This window comes from Calypte anna, chromosome 1 (genome assembly GCF_003957555.1).
Source record: "Calypte anna isolate BGI_N300 chromosome 1, bCalAnn1_v1.p, whole genome shotgun sequence".
Classification (NCBI taxonomy): domain Eukaryota; kingdom Metazoa; phylum Chordata; class Aves; order Apodiformes; family Trochilidae; genus Calypte; species Calypte anna.
The window spans coordinates 99,203,217-99,230,531 of NC_044244.1; the positions used below are offsets into that span (position 1 = coordinate 99,203,217).

At 37.6% G+C, this 27,315-nt stretch overlaps 1 protein-coding gene across 1 annotated transcript in view; it reads right to left on the reverse strand.

Annotated features, from left to right (window-relative positions):
• ROBO2 (roundabout guidance receptor 2) overlaps positions 1–26,583 on the reverse strand; it is an 888,578-nt gene extending 861,995 nt beyond the window's left edge. The window contains exon 1 of the mRNA XM_030448588.1: positions 26,460–26,583. Coding sequence (XP_030304448.1) covers positions 26,460–26,583 — 124 coding nt within the window. The remainder of the gene's footprint in view (positions 1–26,459) is intronic.
• Positions 26,584–27,315: the final 732 nt, after the last annotated feature.

A 27,315-nucleotide genomic window follows, 5' to 3' on the forward strand; every position in this document is an offset into this window, starting at 1 on the left:
ATTTAAAACACATCATCATCATTAATCATGCAGCACTAGATCTACTAAATAATTTCTGTACATGAGTCAGACAAAACAGGAAACAGTTTGTTCTATTATTTCATCTTACTCAGAAGAAATTGATTTCCTTATTACAAGGACTCCTTCACAAAAACAAAAGATTGCAAAATATGACCTGATCATCCATGGTGTGTGTACCAATTTTTAATTTTTTGCTCTGTCTAGGTGACAGAAAGTCTATTGTTCTCCTTAGGAGTTTAACCCACAGGGCAACGACCCTTACTATCAACAATCCTTTATGGGAAACTGAAGAACTCAGGTGAGTGGGAAACACAAGTTAAGAGAAATTAATCAAGCAAAGGTCCAGGGGCAATACTACACCAAAACTGGAAATGAAAGACCCAAGAGCAGTCCCCTGTACGGTCTCAGGAAACTGTATTTGCTTTGTTGTCACTCAGAATTTTGGAGGTAGGATTCTATGGCTTCTTTATTATAAGGGTACAAATAGTAGGCACAGATCAGAAAGGTTGTAAGGCTGTTGATATTTTAACCTTTCACTCAAGGAGCTTCCATCTCAAACCAAACATATTTCTGATATACATTATTTAAAACTCATTAAATGTGCAGAAAGGAAAAAACCCTTTTTCCAACCTGCATGAATTCTGCACTCTTCCAGGAAGAAGTGTCACCTCTGCCCCGTACATGCACATCCTGAAAGGCAGACAGAATCACAAGTACCAGCATCTACACTATTTACCTGCTCTTGTGAACAAAGGGAGGCTGCATCCCCTGTGCACACAGAGTCAGCAGTTAATTCCTGCCTCCTGGAGCTTCAGAGAAGGCAAGGTTTGTACACAACACCACTGAGATTTTACAATTTGTTCATCTAATGCTCCTACCTCAGAAATATATACACTTGAAAAAGGGCTGATAACTGATAACTGCAACCTTTTCTTTGCTATTTTTTCATTTTATTCCTGTCAGGTTTCATATTATTTTCAGCACCACCGTTTTTCATGAGCATCTTATGCTTCCCATTACTACTATGTTTTTGAAAACTCAAGCTAAAACCAATAAATAAAGCTCTCCCTTCATCCTCTTTGATGCCAGCCTTCTAATCTTGCAGCAGCAAGACAGAACACAGTAAGCAACATCTATTTGCAGAGCAGGAGAATAACTGCATCGATTTACTAGTAAAAAATCCTTCCACTATGGACTAAGTCAATCACCCTGCAGGAAAAACTTACACCGAGAGACCCAGAGATATCATATATTTACAACCTTGTTTCAGATGATGGAATTTATAATAGACTCGCCATTTATTTGGTGAGACTTTTAAGCAAAATGCTTTGATGGATTGCTTTTCCTTTACTGAAAGCCAAATATCAGCTGTGAAAAAAAATCACCTGATATTAGCAACAATAACATGCAGATTGAAAATAATCAGGCAGACTAGTAAATTGAAAAGGTATCTTAAATTTCCATACTTACTCGGACTGATACATGCCCTTTTAAAGTTAAGAATGGTGTAGAAATCTGGAAAGTTTCCTGTTGAATACTTCTTAATTTAAGGAAGCAAGATTATCTATGGAACAGTCTGACAAAATCTTGTTATTTTAGGGATGGAAATCTTTTGGGGTTTGTTCCAGATCTGGGTTATGTCCTTGACTGTAGTGTGTGCAATGGAACCAAGTAAGGTATATAATATATACACATAAGACACATTGTGAAGAAACATGTGATCCCATAGAAAAGCAATGTAAAAGCAAGCTACGCCACTTAGAGAGGACAAATTGTATCCCAGTTTGTATCCCAGTTTTTCAGACTGATTAACTGAAGGTTGGTTTCTTGCTCTAAAACCTCATGCTTAAGTTGAGGTAATATCTCCAGTTCAGGGATGTATAGGTAACACAGTAAAAAAAGTCAAGCTGTCACCTCTTTTTAGAGGAGTAAATACGGAGCAAGGAAGGTTTTTATTATTATTTAAAGTTTAACACATGTAAATGATGTTCAATTGAAGTTCAGCTTAAAATAGGCATCATTACTTGACTCACTAACCTTTGTGTTTAACTAGCTTGAGAAAAGTTGGAAAATATGAGGCTACTAGGATCAAGTTCTTTAAAATAGATGGTATACATGCAAAAAATATAACATATGCTTTACAGAAACTGCAACATGGCTAGCTAATTTGGATCGATAAACCTTAGCATGAGTTAGGTAAGTTGGATCAATTCCAGATAATACATTGAATATATTGAATTTTTTACTCTCCTATTAATATGAGTATAGTTGCACTTTTGAAAGTTAAGAAATTACATGAGCCTTCAATAAACTATAGGAAATATCCACATATAAATTAATCTAGCAGCATAAGTGCATTGAGATATTTTTAAAAAATTGTTACTAAATACTGTCATAACTTTAAACATAGACTGAAGTACCTGGCATTTCACAAAATAATGATATGTACTTTGAAATCAGTGGCAAACATTTCACAAAAAATTATGTTGAAATGGTGGTGTGGTTTTATACAATTTATTGTTTTCCTAAAGTAACAAAGAAATAAAGAGGTGATGCTGTAGCTGCCTTTCAGGCAGGGGATTTTCTACTTCAGTAAGTGAAGCCAGCAATAATGTACTTCAGTATAAAGTAACCCACTCTATAGTAAAAGCCCAATCTTATTTTTTCTTTCATCTGAAACACATTCAGTTTATTCTACAGATTCAATTTCCACTAATTATATTTCCTCACTTGCTGTAAGAGGTAACTGCTGTGTATAAACATTCTTTTACAGCGTAAAAGTATATTAAGACCTATTATCTCTTCAGAAACCATGCCAAAACATGAGCTTCTGGACTCCTTCAGTCTTGATGCTTTGCTGGAGTACTTTAAAATGTCGTACAATAATTACCAGTAAAAAAGCAAAAGGCTGTGGGTTAGGACACGTGGGCCAAAGGAAGATGTGGAGAGGGATTTAAAATCCACAGTGGGTCTCCTTTGTCTAGTTAGCAGACACCCAATTTGAACCACATGCAAGCTAGTAGCCTCCCCGCTCACAATGATTATTTCAAATTAAAGAGTATTTGACCTAAAGGCTGGGCTCCTGTCTGAATATGACAGATACTGCCTGCCATGGGAAAGAAGGCCACAGGATACCTCAGCCTGCAAGGACCTTGGGTCTCCATCCTCCTCCACCTGCTCACTGGAAGGCAGCCTGTTCTCCAGAGCTTATTTCTGCTGTATTTTCTCTCTCCTATGGGCAAGACTTCCAAGAAAAATAGAAGCACTCCCCTGAAGCACCCCCCCCACCATCCCCTCTTGGATATGGGGCTAAGTTAGAGGCACGGGTTTTGGAAGGGCAGGTCCTATCTGACCAACCTGATCTCCTTTTATCATCAGGTAAGAGATCATCTCCGACTGGTGGATGAGGGGAAGGCTGTGGATGGAGTCTACCCGGACTTCAGCAAGGCCTTTGACACCGTCTCCCACAGCATCCTCCTGAAAAAGCTGGCAGCCCACAGCTCAGACAGAAGCACTTTGTGCTGGGTTAGGAACTGCTGGAGGCCCCCAGAGAGTGGTGCTGAACGGTGCTGATCCATTTGGTGGCAGGTCACCAGTGGTGTCCTCCAGGGATCAGTGTTGGGCCCAGTTCTGTTTAATATCTTTATCAATGATTTAGATAAGGGAATTGAGTCCACCATTTGCAAATTTGCAGATGACACTAAGCTGGGGGGAGTGTGGATCAGCTGGAAGGCAGGAGGGTTCTGCAGAGGGACCTGGACAGACTGGAGAGTTGGGCTGATTCCAATGGGATGAGGTTCAACACGGCCAAGTGTCGGGTCCTGCACTTTGGCCACAACAACCCCATGGGGAGCTCCAGGCTGGGCACAGAGTGGCTGGAGAGCAGCCAGGCAGAAAGGGACCTGGGAGTCTGGATCTACAGGAAGCTGAACATGAGCCAGCAGTGTGCCTAGGTGGCCAAGAAGGCCAATGGCATCCTGGCCTCTATCAGGAACAGCGTGGCCAGCAGGTCCAGCGAAGGGATTCTGCCCCTGTACTCAGCGCTGGTGAGGCCACACCTCGAGTACTGTGTCCAGTTCTGGGCCCCTCAGTTCAGGAAGGAGATTGAGGTCCTGGAGCAGGTCCAGAGAAGAGCAAGGAGGCTGTGAAGGGATCCAGCACAGGTCCTGTGAGAAAGGGCTGAGGGAGCTGGGGCTGTTCAGCCTGAAGAGGAGGCTCAGGGGAGACCTCATCACTCTCTACAACTCCCTGAAAGGAAGGTGTAGCCGGGTGGGGGTTGGTCTCTTTTCCCAGGCAACTCTCAGCAAGACAAGAGGGCACGATCTCAAGTTTTGCCAGGGGAGGTTTAGGTTGGATATTAGAAAGAATTTCTTTACAGAGAAGGTGATCAAGCTTTGGAATGGGCTGCCCACTGAAGTGGTGGATTCTGTGTCCCTGGAGCTATTTAAAAAGAAACTGGATGTGGCACTCAGTGCCATGATCTGGGAACCACAGTGGTAGTGGTTCAAGGGTTGGACTTGATGATCTCTGAGATCCCTTCCAACCCAGCCAATTCTATGATTCTATATTGGGCAATGAGAAACCACAGATAATTGTCCAAGAAAACCTGCCCAAGAGCAGCTCTTCTCTCTTACCTGTGCCCCTCTTTTTTACAGCCCCCTTCTCCTTGCCTCCTTAAAGTCCAGTCAGGATGAAATCTCAGTCTGCATCACCTCCCTGCCCTCAAAAATATTGTTATAAAATATTCCTGATATGGACCACCCTAACATCAAATCCACTAGCCCAGTGGGCAGTACCATTGGGATCCAGCTTGAGAGAAGAGTAGAAATGAAACAAGGCAGTATCTGGATGCTACTCCTGCTTTCTCCAGTCTTTAGAGCCTGTAAATCAATTTGCTGTTTCTCTCGTGACCAACATAAACTAGGAAATTTATAATTCCAAACCAACTAGGATGGTGCAAAAATACCAATTTCAGCCTGCCCCCTCCCACAGAAGAAAAACGTGCAACTCAAGTAAGCATTATGTTTACTAATTTATTCTGCCCTCTTATGTACTTATGTATTTTCACAATGTATAGATCATAAATTGGAATTTTTATTTTCTTAACTAAGACTGGAGAGCCTTGCTATAAAAAAATGACAGACAGGATAATAATCCATCTACGTGTTTTTCTTTAATTATTTCGAAAGACTGTGAGTTATATATTTCTTATTCTTCTTTATTTACATGAATTAAGGCTTCAGTAATGTAAATAGTCACTGAAAGCCTTTGAGGGTATGCCATCTTTTATCTTTGTTTTCAATGAATAGATCTTTTTAAAAATAAATAACTATGCACAGCTACTAAGGCAGCAATCTGTGGACCTTTTTATTTACTTAAGAACCAAATACTTTCTGATTATCAACAGTACTTTTTCCCTCCCATTGTTTGGTATCAGTTCCCAGCACAGTTGATACTCGAGGCAGAGATTTTCAAAATGCTGCCTAAGGGATTTAAATGAGGATTATTTTTCTAAGTCTTCATTTTCTTCTTTCAGTGAGCACCCTCGGCCTCTACCACATCTATTTTATATTCCATATTAACAGATTAGATTCTTTTATTCCCTTTGGGTTCAAGACAAAAAGACAGTACATCTCAATTCACAATGTTCATGTTTTACAACTGCTGAAGTTAGGAGGATGCAATGCAATTGCTTAGTTAGCAATCACCTCTACCCCTGTCATGTATTTTGGATCAAGAGGACTCTCACGTTTGAGCTATGTGTACTGAGAAATGCACACAAGAATATGCTTAATTTTAAGCATGTACTCACAGTAAAGCAGGAGCTTAAATAAACAAAGATGATTTCTTGATTTCATGCCCAAAGGAAATATTAGCATTATGCAGATGCCTAGAGATGCAGATGAGTGCAAAGTGGGATTTCATAGGTGAACCTGGTCATTCCTTTGTGATTCGGATCAATGAGAATTATTCATCTATATATTTCTGAAAATTGCACCTATTTGCCACTTTGGGCACTTAAATAACTTAAGGGAAATGGACCCTTTCCAGTAAGTTCAGTCACTGAAAGTACTCAGCACTAAAAGGCGTTCTTTGGCTGTTATAATTCTTCCAAATGCTCTGCTAATGGTTTTGGTTGTGAATGTGGTCCTTGCCTAGAGAAGAAACAGGGGTTGCAGCTCAGTAATCTTAGGACAGCAGTTTTCTGACCCCTTCTTACTTTTGTATTTAAAACACCCACCAAAAGTCTCTTTATTTTTATTTATTTAACAACTCTCATGTAGCATCTTATTTTCTATCAATCCCAAATTATTCAGACACTTCTCAGTGTAGCAACCACACAATAGCAAAACGTTTTTAGGAAGAGAGCAGGTGAATGTGAAGCAGTGCCTAAGCATGAAGAGGACTCCCCATACTGCTGAGAATCTGAGATGTTCCTTCAAAATTAGCCAAAATTTTGACAACTTCCAGGAATAAGAAAAAAAATCTCATTGAGGGAATGAGAAGTTCCTGACAAAAAAACAAGTTGAGGCTGCTACAAGTTGCAATTCTAAGTGGCATCTTAGGGATGATACTGTCAGATACACTTTGAGGAAATCACTTTGTTAATCAGCTTGGGGTTTTGTTTATAACCACTGATGCAAGCCACTTTTTGTCAGCTTTACCAGTGCTTAAAATGTAATTAAGTACAATCTACAGTCTGCTATACTGATATAAATGTACATGTACAGTGTCATTTTCATAGTCAGCAGAGAAAACATAGTGAATCTTGATCTGCTTGTTCCCTATGTTTTCTCTTCTTCCTCATGCTTTCTAAAGGGCATTATGTAACACATAATGTGATGTAAAAGCAAGTGGATTTATTTTATTTTTGCATGTCTGTGACTCATAGGTCTCACAGAAACCTCTAGATTAATTATAGAAACTATGAATTTGATCAATTACTAAAAAGAAAAAATACAGAGGCAAGGATTAGAGAAAGAGCTTTGTTCCATGGTCGTGGTACCTTGGAAGAAAAAAGGAAAAAGATATGGCCCAGGGGACAGAAAAATCACAGCAGGTTTTAATGTATACTGTTATTAGTATGACATTTACTGGCATTTCACTCATATTTGAATTTTTCACCATTTGCCCTTGCCCTCCTTTTATAAGAATGACTGCCAGTCCTACTATTACAATTTTCTAGCTCTGGAATGTGCAATTATATTTTGACACACATCCCTGATCTTTTTAATTATTATTATTTTTTCTAATTGGATGAATTTCTAATATAACCTAAAACTAATGGCTTATAACTGTGCATAGTTTGCAGCTGATTGGATAGCATAAGTGATCAATAATTTTAATAGCCTTGGCTACATTTGCATGCCACTATTTTATACAATTAAATATAAAATGAAAGAAATGAAACCCACAAATCTCAGTCAATTACTGAAGTAGATTATCTGTTTTCAAAGAGAATGGGCCAGATGCTCAGCTAATTTAAATCAGCCCAGCTCACTGATATTTACGTCAAGTTAAGATTTTGCCTCGGTATTTTAAATCCCTTTATCTCCAGTATATAAAATACATTAAAAGGGTTTTATGGAACAAAAGCTGTTCCTATTTGATGGCTAATTACACCAAAGGTTGCAGTATGCAATATACAAAAACAGAGCAGGAAAGAAAACCGGACTCCTAATTTTTGTAATTTACATACTGAAATAAATATTATTACACTTACATTTTCAACACTCATTTGAGGGCCATTTATCAACAGAGCACAAAGTACAAGTTTACCATGAATTACTAGTTTTCTGAACTACATGATTACATGATTTCTGAAATGTGTATTTGTGTAAGACAATGCATTAAAGAAAATACTAAAACCTTCATGGGTATGTTTAAGAGTTCTCCTTAAAAGCCTAATTGCTCCCTTTGGAGACATTATAATCTATTGAGTAAATAATTATTTATAGACTTTTTAATTGGTGGATTACATTAGCAGATATTAGGAGAAATTTTGAAGGCAAACATATTGATCTTGCGGAGTCCAATCCCTACTTATATTTAGCATATTTACTGGCAGAAAATTCTATAATTCTAATTACTAGTAAAATTGATTTTTACAACTTCTGAATGATTGAGTTCACATAAATTTAAAGAAAATATTGGCAAACTGTGTCTTTTCCCTAATAAACCATTAAGGACAGTAGCATTACAGCCTATTTTCAGCAGTCCCTAAGCATTTACAAGCTCAGCTCATTATTTTATCCTTTATCTCTGAATTAAAGCACAATGATAATAAAAATCTATATTATGCAAGCAAATTAAGCCCTCTAAAGTAAGCTGAGAAGGGAGACCTGTCATTTTAAAAGAGGGCATTGGAACCTGGAGCTGACACTGCAGACCACCTGCAAACAACTCCTTCACCATTTTTAACCTGCTCATCAACAACAAACAGATAATGACAGAAGTATCAAGGAAAGTATCAAGGAAGTATCAAGGAAGACAGAGAAAATTTAAGAAATTATCATGGGGAGGAACACAATGATGCAAATATCAAAACCTCAGAATGCAAAATGAGAGCACAGCTTGGGTGGGAAATTAATTTTCCCCCCTTGTAGTCTATTTCCAGAGGTTTATGATCTACTTCGGTGAAGAACAACTATGGAATTGTCAATGAAGATCCATTATAGAAAAGATATTATTATTATTGTGCTGAAACAGATGAAGGCAGTGCAATTTGGCAGGTCATTTAATACTTGTATTTCTCAGATCTCTATGTGGTTACTAGATAAAACTCAACCCTGGCAAGAGAGCTGTAAATTTGAACTTACTTTTGTAGAGGAGGGAAAAAAAAGAGATTATACTGATAGCTGCTGAGAAGGGCAGACCCCCTTGGAAGTAGGACAAGTGAAAAATATCACAGATGAGTCTGGACAGAGGGGTCCTTCAAAGCTGGTAGAAAAGTTTGCAAGATTGGTGGTTTTTGGTGCCTTTTTACAAAGCTAAATTTATAAAAGGCATGGTTGAACAGATTCCACAAGGAAGTCGGAGTTAAAATTAAAGCCTTGATCCCCAGCTTAGTCTTCCCTCTGTAGTAGCAAGCACAGGCAGTAGGGGTTATTGAACTGGATAAAAAGACAAAGGTGTTGCTTCCTCCCAGACAGAGAGCATTATGCATAGTTAGTTGTCAAAAAAACCTGAATAAAAGACCTTGGCTTCATAGTATAAATCCCCTGTGTCTCTACTGTGCTCATAAAGTTCTTGGGTGAAAAACTTGTGTGGAAAGTTGCTATATAAACAATGTCTGGTTACACAGCAACAACAGCTATTGTCAGCAATCTTGAAAATGAACTGGCTTTGACACAGGAGGTAGCAGCTGTACTTCACTTTTTGTAACTGTGGAATAGTGGAAACAGTAGGTAAGGAAGAAGCAGGATGACGAAGCAAAATAACTGCTGGAGCTACCAGCCTCTGATGTATCAAAGCAATCCCCATTGCCTCCTTTTTTCCTTTTTCTTTCTCTCTTCTCATTTTAATCAAAAGGTAAAGAGCAAAACCAAAAATCACAAAGAGAACTTGGTGTTTGCATCTTGTCTTCCTCTTAGATCTTTACTACTTTCTGAAAGCAAGAAAGGGGAAATTGAAGCTTCTCACCACCAGTTTTCACAGCCAGGAACAGTAGTTAACACTGCTGAAGTCTGAGCAATGATTTAATCAAATGATGCAAGTACCTCCCTCCGGTTTGTTTTGTTGTTTGCTGTTTTAAGGTAAGCATGTGTAATTTTTTCAGTTATAAGACATATATATATACAAAACATTTAGAACCTCACATCTTGAGATGTATGTATACGTATGGCATATGAATACACTGCATATATGTCATACATAAGTATAGACTATCTCTTAACATATCAAAGTGAGACAAGTAGGCAATCTGTAAAAGCCACGTTTTGCCCCTGGATAGGTTTAGTTCCTATGAACTGATAGGATAATCAGTTTTATAAAGAAACATACCCAAGAATGCCATGTTTTCCATCAAGCCTGTGTACGAGACTTCATAGAGTTCAACAATCAGTTGCTTATGAAGTGACAAAGATACCCATGAAGGAGAAGATGTGAATATATGCAGATGAAAAGATTTGCAATTAAAAAGGTAGAAGAGTGGTTAGAGGTAAATAAGACAGAGCCTAAACAAAGTGAAGATCTAATTTCCATCTATTGCTACATATTTGTTCATTAACTTTAGGAAACAATGAATTTTTAGTAGATTTATCTTATGAGTTGCTGATGCCACAAATTTCTATATGGTTTCCTGTATCTGATCTTTTTTTTTTCCTCAGAGACTAGTTATAAAACTTTTCAGATTTTGACAAACACTCCTGAACGCTGTACTTACAAGAGATTAGTAACACTTAAACAACTTCTGGAAGGAAAGCAATAACAGAAATAAAGAAATAGGATTAATCCATAGCTAAAACCATGTTATGTTCAAACAAACAAACAAACCTCAAAACATGAGCAAAAAACCCAATAAATTATGAACTGCTTGGGTAACAAAGAGAATACCTTATACTATGCAGTTGCCTTCCACTGTTTGATGTTGCTGCATCTGTACAGCCTCTGCTCACAGTTACAACAACCTTCATTCTCTAATAACATGCTTGTTTCTTTCTGAAAATATGAAAAAAATACCCAGGTGCTTTTTTCCAAATGCCAGCATATAATTTGCATGTATTAAAAAATCAAAAAAGAATAAAATATTGACAATCAGGAGTTAGAGCTATTTTCCTTGCATCAGAATTTGACTGCTTGGGCAAGTTATTTTACTCTTTTTCCCATTTCCAACCTTTGTCAAACTTGTTTCTCTATTTTACAAGTTTCTCTATTTTTGTTACCAAAGTCTTGTTCTTTTAATGTTATAAGGGACCAACGGTATTAGAGAAATTACCTCATTTAGAGATTCACACATTTTTTATGATTCAAATACAACTGCTAATAAATAAAATTATTTAAAAAGCCACGTCCTATTCTCTCAACCTACATTCTAGTGTACATTGCTAAAATATGTGAAAAAATTCTCTTTAAAGAATAGTCAAAATTCAAGAGCTCACAAATTTTGAATGAATAGGTACCCAAATTTTTGTTCTGGTTAAAATTTTTAATATTCAAATTTTTTGTTCTGTTAAGAATTCAAGATTACTTTAAATACCTCTGTGTCACTTTTGCTACAGTGTTCTATACTTCTTACTTCCTACTGGCTATTGAAAGAGAAAAAATAATCTCTCTTCCTTTCAGATGCCACCCAGAACTGGAAATCAGTGTTTATACAATAAAAAGTGAAGTAGTATTTCTACACACATCGCCTTGAAAGGCTATTCCTTAGGGTTTCTCCTCTTTCACTTGAATTTTGAAGGAAGGACACAGATGAGGCCTACAGGGAAAAAGTATCCCACCTCCTACCAATCAAGAGGAAACAAAGTACGTTGTTTGCTTAAGGACAGTGTATCCAGCATTTTCAAGAAAGAGAAAATCCCCTGGGAGTAGAGCATACATTTTTTATTGTTTTCTGATGAACTAGTGATACATGAGTATAAAACATCAGCAAAATTCCCACCCACTGATGTACTTCCTCTGACATGTCCCACAGACATCACCTTCCTCCCCCTCAGTGCTTTTTTTCTGATATTTTTTGTTAGTCTGTTTACAAAACCAAAAAGAGGGAAAAAAAAAAACCAAACAAATAGAAGTGCCAGACTGGAAAAGATAAGGTACTTCTCAAAGTACTGTTTGATGTAACTCTGCTTGCTGCCTAACTTTCTGTACTGTTTCCAATGGGCACTGCTGAAAGGGGCTGAGCACTTAGGCATGCAGTTGCCCCATGTGAGGTAATAGAGCTGCTTCAGCACGATAAATTCCTTTGAAGGAAAGAATAAACAACCTTTGATTCATATACACTGAAACTTGTTATAAGTAACGAACGATTTAGATAGAACACATTTAGCACTGTCTCACAATGAACATTTATTACAAACATACTACAAAAGCTGAAGCGGTGGCAGATAGCACACCATCAATCAGAGCAGACCACCAAAACAAATTGTGCCTCATAAACTACTTTAATATGTCATGGAGCTTCCAAATATACATTGCTGATCCATTTGTTACAAAGCCTAGGCTACTTTTTCACTGACAAGTCAATGACATTTGGTATTTTCATTTATGTGTGGTATCACACTGAATCTAAGGGCTCTATTCACCCAAAATTAGGTTCCTGCAAGTGCTGCCCTCAGTGCTCCTCAGGCTTACACAACTCACCACACATGGATCTTGGTAATGATGCCTGTCTACAAAGACCCATTTGCCAATATACTCTGTCCATATACTTTAGCAGCATCTTGCTAACTCTTTCAAGTACTCAAGCTGCAGTTCTATACTCATGCAAAATTTATGGCCCACACTGATAAGAGAAGGCAGCAGCACAGTAACAGCTTTAAAGGGCATATGTTACATGCTGGAGAACAGATTTTCCAAGTCATTTTAAAGTGATTGAGGAAGGTACTTCTTCTCTTTCAATATCAGCAGAAATGCTTATAAAATAGTTCTGCAACAGTACAGAAAATATTAACTCCATATATTTGGTCTGATAGCCTGCACAGCCTTAGAGGGTCTGCATTTCTCTTTAAAATCTGTACCAAAACAGAGCTGATATTAAAAAAATAGTCTGAGGTTTAATCAAACACTGCACCAAACACCAGAATGGACACTTCATCCTCCAACTAGATGTGCTTCTAGCAATAAAATGAGGTAGAAATCACAAAAAGGGCTTAAGAAAAATTTCTGAAAGCTGCAAATACAGTCCAGTTGAGAACAAAATTGGGCTGGGTGGGGGATTCAGCAAATGAAGTCTCATTGCAATTATCTATAATCCATTTCCTAGTGAAACATCTCTCCTTGCACCTCAAAAAAGCAGGACCAGAAAGTACATGGTTCATGTAAAATTTAATATAAACTGTCTTAAGGGATTTCCAACTACATTCTGTAAACTCAGGATGCTTGGATAATGAGTTATATGGCCTAATTTCTCTCCAGTATAAAGTAAACGTTCTATTGCCACTCTGCAACCTGTTACTGTACCAGGAAAGCACTCGGACACAGAACATTTCAAAGCCAAAAAACATCTATGGGTGATGCATGTTGACAGAAAGCTGTGCTAGAGTAAGGCACTGGCACAAGCTGTGGAACACTGTGAGTCAACACACAAAGGTTTGCAAAGTCAGTCCTGGGGCTACTGTGCAACTAATAAATATTAAAACCACCTTTCAAGCCAGATGCTTGCTTACCAATTCTCATTTTGCATTTTTAACATAATTTCTCATACAATGATTGACAGCTGTTTCTCCTGAACAGCATCGTGCAATTGTCTGAAATTTTAAGAAAGTTTGGATTTTTATGAGATTTTTTCAGTCTTGCAGAGTCCAAATTCAGTGATACCCCTGGACTATTCAGTTTGAAATATTAGATGTCACCATTTAAGCACTATGTGTCACTGATCTGGACTTTAAGTCTCTGTTGAAATGAACATGTTCAGTGCAAAAATCTTTGGTAGTTTGTAATCCTAAATAAGTATTCTTTGCACTGCATCTTGATTTCAGTCTTTCATATGTGGCTACTCAAGACAGAATATTTATTAATGAAATACCAGTACAAAGAAGACAAGCAAACTGATAAAATTAATGGAAAGTGCAGTGGCATAGGGAGTGTGAACAGTGTAATTAATTAATCAAAATACTTCTAACATTTTTAGAGGATATTATAGGAATAAATAAAAAAGACAAGCCATTATGATTCTCCTAAGTATACTGTAATAGTTCTGTATATCCTAGATTTATGCCAAAGGCACCTCCGAAGTAATAACTAGCTGACATCTATTATGATGACTGAATAATTCTACATCATACTGAGATCCAAGAAAACACTCATCTACAATACTAAAAGCTATCATGAAAATTTTGGGCCATAAAGCCTGAAAGAACCACAGATAGACAAACAGGCAAAGAATCTGTCTGCCCAGATTGCATTTCAAAGTCACTGCCAGCCATGTGGATGTTTACTGAAAGCATCCCCAGTGACTAGCCCTAGAAATTCTGCTCTAACAAAGGGTTTCATGATCAACTCAGAGCTACACTGCAAACCACTCAGCAGACAGAGGGAGTGCACAGAGGCCTGGTTCAAAAGGAACTTAATATGCCATGACTTAATAGTGTTTGATTTCTCCCTAGTGTTTTCTGAGGCTAGAGAGTTGACCTCCCTCCTCCCTTGGTGCTTGACTGTTGACATCTCAATGTTCTTCCTTGATTAACCAAACCTCTTCCTCCAATATGTTCCTTAAACTAGGTTTTTCAATGAGTGCTACTGTTGCTTAGAGAAAAAAAAAAAAAAAAAAAAAAAAAAAAGAAGAAAGAATTGGACAAGACAGCTACATAGAACATTTAGTGAGATAGGGGGGCTAAAATCCCACACCAGGCTTGCCAGCTGTGATAATGATGTATAATTTAATTGAAGCTATACTGTGATCCTCAAAAGGACTTCAGACCTTTTCCCATGTTTATGCATTATTCAGGCTAATGGCAACCCTGAAATAGAAAAAGCTTCTTATCTCTTAAAACTTTTATTGCAGTAAGTTCAAAACACAAAAAGCTGAGTGCTGGTTGGTGTGCTTTAATGCAAAGGGAAAGGGTGCTGTTTTCAGCCCATTTTAGTGTCCCTGTCTCGGCAAAAAAAAGACAGACATGATTGGATGCCTTAGAAACCAGGGATGCAATGTTATGCATGAGAAATTTGAAGTTTGAGTTGCTTTTGAACTCAGAATGTCTTAGCTCTGTCTAGCCATTATTTGTTTTCACTTTTCTCAATACAAGTTCATAGAAAAAATATAAATCCCATTAGACAAGACAAAAATCCATAGTAATCAATACAAATGGTATCTCCTTTGCATTTTGAGCAGGTTAGCTGACTGTTCTTGCTGCACCTTTTCACACTGTTATAAAAGCCTCTATCTACAGGGTTTTTTGAAAACTAACAGAATAATTTGCTAAAGGATGACAGGCTGCTTATTAGCAGTTGTGTGGATTGCTGTAAATTCATCCTGCAGATGAAGCAGCAAAAAGGACCAATCTCCAAGTTTGTCATCAGTCTATGCACACCTTATATGTACAGGGGAATGGGAATAAATCAGGAATGTTCATAGGAAGATTTTTGCTTCCAGGCATTGTTTATACCCTAATGTAAAATTGGAACTCAACATAGCAATATATAAGCGCACATATCCACATAAAAATAATATAGAGATAATAGAAGAATGTAACCCCAAATCACAACATCTGTGGAAAATAGTGGTCATCAAATCTCAGTTAAGTATTCTTCAATTTTTTTTCTGTATAAATGCACAGCAAAATTTCACCCTGTAGTGACTATCTACAGCATTTCTGATGATTGATGAATCATATAGATTATCTCGTGATCTTCCTCAATGTGCTAAGACAACATATGTGTCATGAAACCTATCAGTTATTGTTGTATTTCTGCTGAAGAGATTATGAACAAATACATTTAGAGCTAGCAACTGCTCTTGCCATGAATCAAAAATGTGTACTGCTAAACTGATTTAGGGCCTCAAACTACATTATCTGTAAAATGAAATTACCTTGTTCATTGTTTGGAAAGGGAATTGAAAAGACCAATACAGATCAAGTAAATTTCCATGCATAATACATTATATTTCCCTGTGTTCTCAACATATGCCACTTCCTCTACATGAGCTGCAGTTTTTCAGAGAACATAAAAGTTTTCTAACATAGCTTTTGTTTAAACTAGGCTTTAATCAAGTTTATGAAGTAGCCATGAGCACCAGAAAATACCTAAAAGACCATGCATCTTTTGGAATTTGAATGTTATGAAACCAATAACTGTGTTCCCTTCTGATTAGAGAGCAATAATTTTCCATCAAAGGGCACCAGAAGGGAAACTAGTCAAGATGCTGAGCTATATTTTCCAGAGAATATAAATTTTAAAAAGCATGTTACCAGGAAAAAAATGTGTCTATGTGATCCTCGTAGTCTTCAATACTGTATCTTTACAGGAATAATTTAGGGTAACATTTCTTAATAGTAACATTTTTCTATTTAAATACAGTGAAAAAGCTATTAAAGCTGATTGAAGAAAAGTTAAGAACTCTCTGATAAATATTCTCTGTAGTTTGCCATTTGTAAAAGGCCTTTTAAAAAAAAAAGAAGAGCAATCACAAATGGAAGAAACTATGCACTGAACCTGAAGATGAAAGATAAGAGACAGCATAACCAAGATACAGATTTGAAAATGACAGTCACAGGTGCCCAGGAGCTGCAATGCAGATTAGTCTTTTAAAACAGCTCAAACAGGGAGATTCTATTAATCTGGATTTTGAAATATAACCTATGCCAGGTTGCTGTAGAAAGTGTAACTTGATGCCACGTTAAACAGAATTTCTCCTCCTCATAATAATAAAATCTATGCAACTCATCATATTTTAAAAAAATGAAAGTAGGGAGCTACCTAAAACAAGAAGAGATTAAAATTAAGTTCTATTAAAATATTATCTAAATTTTTTCCTCAGAGTACAAAAGGCTGTCTTTGCAGTGTCTCTGTCTTCAGACACTGCCCCAGCAGGCTCCCCCAGGAACTTCAGACCCACTACCTTTGTAACTCTACTGCAACTCTGTTCTTAACTCCCACAACTCTTCTCTTTAAAAAGGCATTTTTCCTTCAAAATACAAAATTCAGTAGCATCATGGAATTAATTGAGCAAGGTTGATTTGTTTCTCTTCCTATTTCCTTTCTGCTGCTCAACAATCAGATGTTAAAGAAGCTTCCAACTTAAGTTCTAACTTAAAAAAACAACCAACCAAACAAACAAAAACTATAAAACTTCTGCAAAGCACAGAGTAATTCTTCATTTTCTTCCCCTGTGACTAACAAGAGCAAGAACATTACTCACAGTTCAAGACTGTCATCTTTTGATAGCAGGAGCCAAAGAGTCTAGCAGTAGAGAAAATAAAAATGAAAAATTAAAAAACTTACTTTTTTACAGGTTTTTAATGAACTTTTTAACCTTCATCAAGCTCTGTAACTTTAAATTATTTAAGAATGCATTCATTCTTTTTTAATTAAACTTGCATTAAAAATCTGAGTCTTATGGTATCTTTGAAGTGAGTCTACACATAAATTGAACACTATTGAATTAAGCAATTCTTGACATCAGAACAGTAATTCATTAAAGTATGTTCTTTCCTGGTGTATGAACCAATAAAAATTCCATCGATAACCAAATGGAAGGATAACAATAGCTCATATAGACCCATCACAGAATGATGGATAGCAAATAAGGACTGTAGACAAATTCTCAAGCTTTATCAGAATCACAAGCAGTATGAAACCACCTTATCTAATGGGAACTACCCTACAGCAGTGGGAACTGCATCAGTGTCACAATTTTTTCTCTGTCTTCATCAGCCTCAGGACTTTTCCTTGCTCGTATCTTCAGATCAGCCTTTCCCCAGCTGCCTAGATCTCTTATTAGACAAGCATTACCTGCTGAGAACTGCCATGATTAATTATCAAATATATGATACTACAGCTAAGACTCAAAAGTGGATTGCCTTCTCATTTAAAATGACATAACTGCATAAATTTCCGTGAAGTTACTCCTGCTTATAACAAGTACCAGAGAGATGATGAGTATGTTTCAGTCTACCAGGCACATCCCAATACATGGCACAATACAGCAGTTCTGCTGAAGCAAGTACAAGAAATAAGACACATTTTTACATTTGAAGAAGTCAGTTAAGCAGGGGCATTCCCTAAGGTCTTCTGTATAAAATGTTAATTTTAAAATCAGAACTGGCAGGTTTGGTATACAACTTTTCAGAAGGAATGTTGCATGTAATGACTGAAGAGCAGACTCTCCCTTCTCAAGGTATAAAAGAGACTCAGAACAGAATCTGTGGTTTCTGAAAGCAAGCACAAAGTATAGCAATGGCAAGCAAATTTCCAAAAGGTCAGTAAGATTTTAAAATATAATTGAAGAATGCTGTTTGAAATGCTCAATCTAGAACTTGTTAATTGTCTTTATTATGATGTTTCTGATATGGGCTTTCACTAATCCATTCCTGCAATTCTACTGTCAAATACTTTTACTTTTGTGGGAGAAGAAATTTGGTGACACACTGAAATTGCATGAAAGCTGTCTCTCAAATTGTCTGTAATTTAGCAGACTAAATTTCTTCTATGGCTCTCAAAAATATTTTCTTCAGTTTTCAGAATAATTTTGTGGCTTTTTTGTTATTTTCTACAATTTTTCTATATTAAGTATTATGGATTCTTCCATTTCTTCTCTTAATAAGGCAGTATGAAGGGAAAGAGCCATTTGCTCCTTCACTCCTCTTTACAGAGCTAAGGATCCCTTTTGTCTGTTTTCCACTCTCAGTACAATGGACCTACAGCTAAGTTAAATTATTGAGGCAAAAACCTTCAGCAATGTGGAAAACGTAAGATCTCTCTCTCCACTTTCAAAACTGACCAAATAAATTTATAAAGTACACCAAAAAACAAAGCAAAAACAAAAAATAAAGCAGAACAAGAAAACACAAGAAACAAAAAAACCCAAACAGCTGCCAAGTAAGTTCATCTTAAGCTAAAATTATATGATGTGCTAGCTCCAGCACTGTAATTTATCGTTATCCATCATTCTGCATGGGAAAGAGAGTAAAGAGTGAGATTTTAATGCTCCTCTGCACCACTGGAGCCATGCTGGTGCTCTGGAATTGTATTGGTGAAGTTTCCTTGCAAATTACACCAGCACAGAAACTGCCCACACCTGAAAGGAAAGAAAGAGGCTGCAAAGAGATTTGGTTTTCAGAGAACATAGGGGGAGGAAAGAGCTACAGACTAATATCAAAACTTAGATTTTTGTCAAGGCTGAGAACCCTGGCAGCTTCAGCTGAGTGGTCACCATCTCTGGAAACAGAACTTGATTTTGTCTCCTCTTTGCTCCCCATTATCTAATTTAAATTTCTTTATGCAAGGAAACATTAGCGACTCGATATGGCACTCAGTGCCATGGTCTAGTGACTGTGGCGGTAGCTGATCAAGGGTTGGACTCGATGATCTCTGAGGTCCCTTCCAACCCAGCCTATTCTATGATTCTATGATTCTATGAAACAAAGTAATGAAAAGAAAGGATTTGAGGGTAAACCTTAGAAAAGTGAGAAAATTTTTGATCTTTCTGAACTATTGCAGTTCACTTCTTTGTGCAACACACATCTGCAGCCATGAATTGTTTTACTAGTCCCCCAGTGCAAGAGGATGACATTTCAAAATAAGTGTGATGAAATCAGTGCTAGGATGAAAACTAACATGACACAATTTACCCAAGAACAAGACTTTATGATTCAGTTATAAATGATAAAAAAAGTAATTTCAATTAGAGGTGCTGTCATTACTGAATAGAAGCTCTAAAACATCAAAAGCTCTCCTTTGCTGTCAATTCAAGTATCAGTTACGAAAAAAAACCCCAAAACAAAGCCAATTATAGAAGCATCATATAGCCCTCCCTCCATTTTTAACATAATAAACCAATAAGTTTTCTGGAGGTATTTAGTAAGGGCTCTTGAAAGGAGCAAAGTCTAAGTACTCTTTAAGCTCATGCTCTGAAATAAAAAATCAATAGCATTTAACTGATGAACGTCATTGTCTGTCAAAATTGCCAGAAAGAGAAAGCCAAAACACTGTTTTTCTCAGACACTCTGGTATGTGTCTAAGCCTGTTCATAGTTTTGAGATATGTTCTTTCAACACTTAAAAGGTAATTTGAGTTCATTTTGAGTGAGTTGAATGAGTTCATTTCACTGGACCTAAGCAAGAAGGTTTATTTGTGTTTGCTAGTTTTCTAATGTTGCTGATGCTTTAAGATGTTTTCAAAGTCTGTTTTAAGAAAACACAAATGTAAATAACTGAAGGACAGAGATGTGTATGCATGTGTGTGGGTGAACAATATTTAAATATTCCTTCTGTTTTATAACTATCTGATCAACATACTTTTTAATATGCTAGCAAACATTTCAAGCAAGGCTCCAATTACAGGATGAGGACATAGGATTCCAAGGAAGGCACCACCTTATTAAATATTTTTTTCTTTTTCTTCTGGGTGAACCAAAGCTGCAGGCTGAAGTTATGTATCACCTTGAACCTGTCCAAATCTAGCCAATATTGCAACTTCTTCTCTTCCCTTGTGGCTATAGCTCTCTAGTATATGTACCAGGTTATCCTGTGACTTGAGAGCATCCAAATTAAGGGGTCCCATTATATAAATTAATGCCACCTTCCCTTTTATAAGGCTGATTGCTAGCTGTATCAGCTCCCTGAACAGGGCTGCCAGCAGATGAGAGTCCCTGCATCCAGAAATGGGGAAGGTTGAAGGAGACTATGGAAACCTGGTTCAGGATGACTTCATCTGCCAAAAAATGGCATCCCCTTCTCAGTGATGGTTGGAATCACTCTGCAGGCTTTCAACATACATTTATTTGTTACTCTTCCGTTTTGTACCAGCACTGGTCTGCTCTTAAATAGATGTTACATCTTTCCCACATGAGAGATACAGGTTACCACACTTCTATATAGTATTCCAAGTGTCTTCCAAGAGAAGAAAAATAGACAAGCAAAGGCTGTATGCTCCAAGAAAATATGTACAGTAATCTTCACACATTACCAAAGTCCTTTTGAATTCACATTTCACTCTGAAGAAGATGGTATAAAAGAAAGAGCAAACATTTGCTTGTTTTTGTGGGACAGGGGATAAATCTAGACTTTAGAGAACACAAAAAAATGAATAAATCCAGTTAATTTCACATTTACTTGGTATCCAAATAAACATTCTTTTCCCCTTTAAGTATATTTAAAGCAAAACTATTAGAACATCTTCCGTACATGAAGTCACACACTTTATATACTTGCAGTCAGACTAAAACTGCAGATCCACACTTGCAGTCCTCAGTTTCTAAAATTAGGTTTTTAGATCTTTATGTGCAAGCCATCTCCTTGAATACATTGAGGTTCCTCTGGAGTTATGAAAAATGTGAATTTTCAATACTACTCAAAATCAGGTTGCTCCTGTGAAAGGCACAGAAATATTTTTAGAAACCTGAGTTTGAAATATTTGGTGAGCATTTTGTAATGTACAAATACACAGCAGCATATTTAATATCTCATGATTTAAGAATTACTGTTAATCACATAACACCATACTTCATTAAACAATAATTCATGTACTTTATCCTTGAAGTTCCATAAAATAATTTACTTAAATTAGATAAACGGCAAACTATACAGTGTTACCCCCCAAATCTCATAAACACAGTGAATCAAAGTAGCACAAATGAATATGCTTTCCAAGTGCTGCAACTCAGCCACCATACCAAAGGTGTCAACTCATCCCATCCAACCATACAGAGCCCTTGTGCCTCATGGTAACTTGAAATCCAGGCTACCCTTGTCCCTGGAAATGCCTCCTCTCTACTTCCCCTTCTTCAAGGATCCCAGTCTCCATGCTATTATCCTCACCACCCCACAGCCACAAGACCAATGAAAATGAGTTCCTGCTGGTGAAAATAGCTTTGTGAGTTTCCCCACAAGGGTAGTGAATAGCACTGCTGAGTGGCTGCCAAGAAGGCATCCAAACATCTGTAAGAATTCACAGTGCTCTTGATTTGTGGGACTCAGTCACCATGCAAAGGCTATGAGTTACAAATGCAGAAAATCTCAAGGCCCTATTTTCACTAATCTCAGTGTGTATGCACTGCAAAATTGTGGTTCTGCATGCAAATGACCACACCTGAGATGTCTGAGCATCCAGAGCTACCAAGCATCTAGAAGAAGTCCTGTAACACACCTTCAACTCTAAGATTCAAGCCATTGCTCTTACAATCTAACACTTTACCTCAACCATTGGAAAGTCTTAGGGATGGTTGCTTTCTGAATGGAAGGAAGTTTATAGAAATTTTCTCTCCTGAGCTAGTATTTGAATTATGCTTTTAAAAACATTTAAACTAGAGTTGATGGATTACATGCATGCTAACTAATACATGGGCTGATCAGCCTGCAGGAACACTGAAAGAATTTCATTCATACAGCTCTGTAAACCCCTTACCAGTAATGCCTAGCCAGTGACACTTAAGATTTCTCATGCTGGTGTCTTTTGCCATAAAAGTGATTAAACTGCCATACAGCTGAAATTGGAACTGAAATAGATGGCTGGATCACTTGCATAATAAACTTTGATTTAGTCATTAAAGAGATTATTGCTTCACTTCCATGTAGGCAGAAAGGGCAGGCACTGTCCTCATCTTGTTCTGCAGGGTGTTGCACTGTGGTTGCATTTTATTTTTATTTCTCCAATTTGATCAGAAGTAAATCAAATTATACATTTAGTTCTGAAAACCGAAATTCATCTGGTGAAGCACAAGGGAGACCTGAACAACCAACTCCTGGGGAAAAACGCATACTTAATTCCCATTTCCCAGCCCCTGGTCTGGTCATTCCCTCTGAAGTCTTTTCCTTTGACTCCACTTCCTGACCCTGGAGGCATTTTCTTTCCTTATGAAGTGCTGCTAGCACAGTCAACCTCTTGTTATTCTTACGCCAAGGCATCCTAGAGCATATGCAGAGTCTCACCCTTGAGGAACCCCTCTCACCCTTGAGGAACCCCTCTCACCCTTGAGGAACATACCACAACAGCTCAGCCTGCAGCCTCTTGGCTGGCCTGGGTGATGGCCCAGGTGATGAGCCTGGTCCTGTTAGAGAGTCCACTGTGTAAAGGGTCAGTTCAAAAGTTAATGATGGTCTGGGTGGGCACAGCTATCCCCCAGACTGAACACGAGTTGTTTCCAAGATGAGTAAAAGGTTATTGTCCACCAAGCACAGTGATTGTCCTAATGAGCTCCCTCTTCTCCTCTGAACCCTTTCTGTCACACAGCCTTCACATAGAGTTTTTAAAATATCCTGATTTCTAAAAGAAGAAAAGCATCTTGCATTTTTTTCTTCTCCCCACACATTTTATATCCATGAGACATGGGGGTTGCTGCATGAGGGTGGTAACTTGTCCTTACCAGCTCCTGAACAAGACTGAGGTCCCAGCAGCAACAGGTCCTTCAGCAACAGCCCAGACAATCATATTCCCTGATCCCAGACAACAATTTTCCTCGTTCAGAAATTACTATTACCACATTATTAGTACGAGCAAAGTTGTTGGGAAAGTTCCCAAGCACGACACAAGTGGACAGCTTTCTTCCCAATCTTCAAATTCTCTGCTGAACACAGCACATTCACATACGTATGGATGGATACACTCAAAACTTATTTTTCTCCCCATCTCCACAATATGTGAGGGAGTGAAAACACCGTGGAAACAAATTCAGGAGGGGATAGGCATTAGCAATGCTTGAAATCTGCTTTCTGATTTAAGGTAAACTCAAGAGAGTACTTAATCTTCTTTTCCCAGTTTTTTGTTCTCCATATTATAAATCCTTCTTAAAAACTTGTACTGCAGTGTGTTATTTTGGCTCAAAGGGACAAAGAAAATCCAGGTTATTTGTACTTTCAGATTCTGCTTTTAAACTCCAGTTCATCTTGATCATTATTTTATAAATCCCAGTTTAAGGCACATTTAGAACTTGCATCCCAAGGAATTATTTTGAAAGGTTTTCTAGAGTGCTTACTTAAAAACAGCTAGAAAAGTTAATGTAATCTTTCCATTTCTCCAGTTCCAAGTATGAGACTCATTTCACTCCCTGACACCTGACACTGAAAGTAATGCAGGAGCTGATTTCTACCCATAATGCTATTTATTTCATTTGTATGTGAGTGGTTATTTTTTAGAAATAAAGTCAAAGGACAAAGTAGAGGTAAACAGAGCTGGTTTCTCGTTCATATTATAGAGAAGTTGCACATCAAAACCACAAGAAATTATTTTTTCACTGCAATTAAAAAAAGGTTTTTTAATTATACCAGAAAATTCATTAGCCTACACTTGGACTAATCATGATCAGGGCCTATGCAGACAGAGAAGAACAGCACTTTTCGAAGATATTTATACTTCACAGCACTCTTGAAACAAAATATGGTCCAGAAAATCTTAAGAGGATGGTCTGAATCAGCACTTACTACTCACCATGAAAACTGACTTCAAGTGTACCTATACTATGATTCATACAATGCATTTGCAGATGCATGAATCCAGAATCACCTTTCCCCTCTGAACAACGTAGCTGGAAGATTATATGCAGGTGCCTTCTAGAGCTCCTAGAAAAAGTAATAAAATCTCTGTTTCCATTTTGGGATGGGTTTTGCAGTGTGCTCCAGAGGAGAAGTTTGCATCTGCAAATTTCACCCAGTGACATTATGACTTCCATGTGCACATCAGCAAAAAGAACTCGTATCATTAATATATAAGAAAAAACTGATCCCTAATGTTTAATGGAAAGGGAAGTGCTTATACAAAAATGCTCAGACAACAAGACACTACAACACACCAATCCTGACAGATCCTGAACTGGAAACCTTCACTGGAAAGCATGTATCATCTTCAGGTTATACAACTCTCACAATGACACCCATGTACAAAAAGACTGCTGTACAGGACGTATGTCTACTTTTGGCTAGTATAGGAGCTGTGAGTAAACAAGACAAATTGCTGCTTAGTGCCACTGGAAAAGGTGCCTTCCTCGTGTTTTGTTTCATCTGCAAAGAAAGCTTGTAAGAACAGCAAAACCCTGTATTAAGGTTCTCTTTTATGCAGTTAGATTCAGGGATTATTTTCTACCCATGATAAAAATTCTTCAGCTCTGCCTCTGAGTAGGTAAGAGACCAAAGCAATACTCCCCTCATTTACCAGATTTAATTGAAAACGGGAGTAAGGGAAAAAAGTTAACAGCATTTTTTAAATTCCAGGAACTTGACAGTGACATATATTCCTAACACACGTGCCTCTGAGAAGAGGTCTTGCTACCCAGAGTAAATAACAGCTTGTAATTTGCAATGAGGATACCCAGCAGCAGCACTGTGAGATACATGTGATAAAGTGATTTACAGAACCAGGAAATAATTTTCAGATATAGTGTGCTGCATTAACAGTCCAGGTTAAACATGTGCTGTAACTTTTCCCTTGAAGGTACTGGAGCTGGAAGATTTGTGAGATCTTTAAATGCAACAAAAGGAAATACAGAGGGTGGAGGGAGGAGTCTCCTGCTGAGATGTTGTGATAAATTATTAAAACTTCTTTTTTAATGTTGATGCTCCTCTTTAACCTCAGATCACAATACCGACAGCAAAGGAAAACTGAAAGTGCTATTAAAGCTGTGATAAACACATCATGCTGTGGCAACACTTGTAAGGAGAAAAAAAATTTAAAAAAATCCTGGGGTTCCTCCAATTAGTAACACCAGGAAACAACCAGGGAGAAAATATAAAGCTATCTAAAATCCACAGTCCAAATATTTATAAGATACCATTGATGTTCATTGAACTATTTGATTATGAGACCTTGATAACCCATGGTTTCCAGAAACAAATGTCATGCAAGGAGGCAAAACAAAGTGAACTTTATGAAAAGGCACATTTAGTGAACTGTTCACAGCACAGATAGGGTAAATCTTCTCAGCAGTTTTTAACGGAAGAAGAAAATGGATTGCTGCCTTCAGAAATCATAAATGTTTTCTCCGCACAGCATTTTTTTCGATAAAGTTAATGCAATTTATCTTTATTAACACATCAACACTGACACAGCCAGTCAGCCAATTAGTGCTGCTGGCAGTGCATTTCACAACATTCATGTACTCTAAGAAAATGTCTGTCTAGTCATTTTTACCACATACACTAACAATTCTGCACTCAAAACAGGCTGCTTGCTTTCTTTTTCTCTTCTTTCTTCCTCTTGTTTTCCAACACTATAACCCCACCTGATGGGGGCAACATCTCTTCCAATAAAGCCACAAGCATCTGTCCCAGAGTCTCCATAGTGAAAGGAACAATCTGAATTCTCACAGCTCAAAAAAAAAACCAAACCAAAAAACCACAAAAAACGCAGTAGTGTCTAAATGGCACACACTTATTTGTATAAAGGCCTTAAATGCTATTCTGCTGATAACACAATGCAAAGTAAGTTCTTGCAAGAAATATATGCCTTACAGAGCCAGTCAAGCAAACTAACAAGAAAACAAATTAAACTCTTTGCTCTCTTTTCAGCATCCTATTGCAAGACCACATGGTAACTCAAAGCAGCATAAGCATTCTCTCTAGCTCACCCTTAACACAGCTTTGTAGAATCTTACCCAAACATCCATTACAAAACTTTTTCTTTCCACTTACCCCCCTTCCAGTGCTTGCCTTTGGTCCTGCTAAGCTTGCTGAGGGTTGGTCCAGAGAAGAGCAACATCAAAATGAAAAGAAGTTCAAGCATAGTGATTTTCCCCCGTTTCACCGATGATAACATTTCCACAAGTTATTAAAAAAAAGAAAAAAAAAAATCTTACATCTTCTTCACCACCTTCTGTTTGTTTAAGGAGGAGTGATTAATCGTTGAAAAATCAGAGGAAGGAGTAGCTTTGCTCTGCTGAGATGTTGAAGTAATATCTCAATGATGTAGCCCTGAGGAAAGCCACATTTCTCACTGATCCGGTTTCTCCCACACAACATGCAGCCAGCACCGCTGCTACTACAGTAGCTATAAAATAATTTCTGCTCCTCACTTTGGTTTCTGTGGGAATATATTCCTCAGCTTGCAGCGTGAGCTTGATTGAAAATGATAAAAACAGTAATGCTTGTGTCCAGCAGAAAAGAGAAAAGATGTCAGGATTGTGAAAAAAGATGAGAAGCAGTTGTACTGACAGCTTTAAGCCTGACTGTCTGATCCTAATAGCCGTGCAACCAACCAAATTGCTCTTTTAAGAGTAATAAGGCTTCAGTGAAAGCTGGTGTCACTGCCACTTGGGTAGGTAGTGCAGGGCTTGAAAATCACCAAGGAACCTGCTAGAGATAACGACTGCCACGGTCCCAGCTCTGAATGCAGAGGGCTGAGCAGAATACAGTATGCACCGGGAGCATTTAATCTCTATTGTGTGGAGGAGATTTCCTGCTTTATAGTGTGCAACTGCTCAGGACTTTTGACTGCATTTTATTAAGGCTTTACTTCCTTCTTTATACTAAAATTCAAGCTTTGACACAC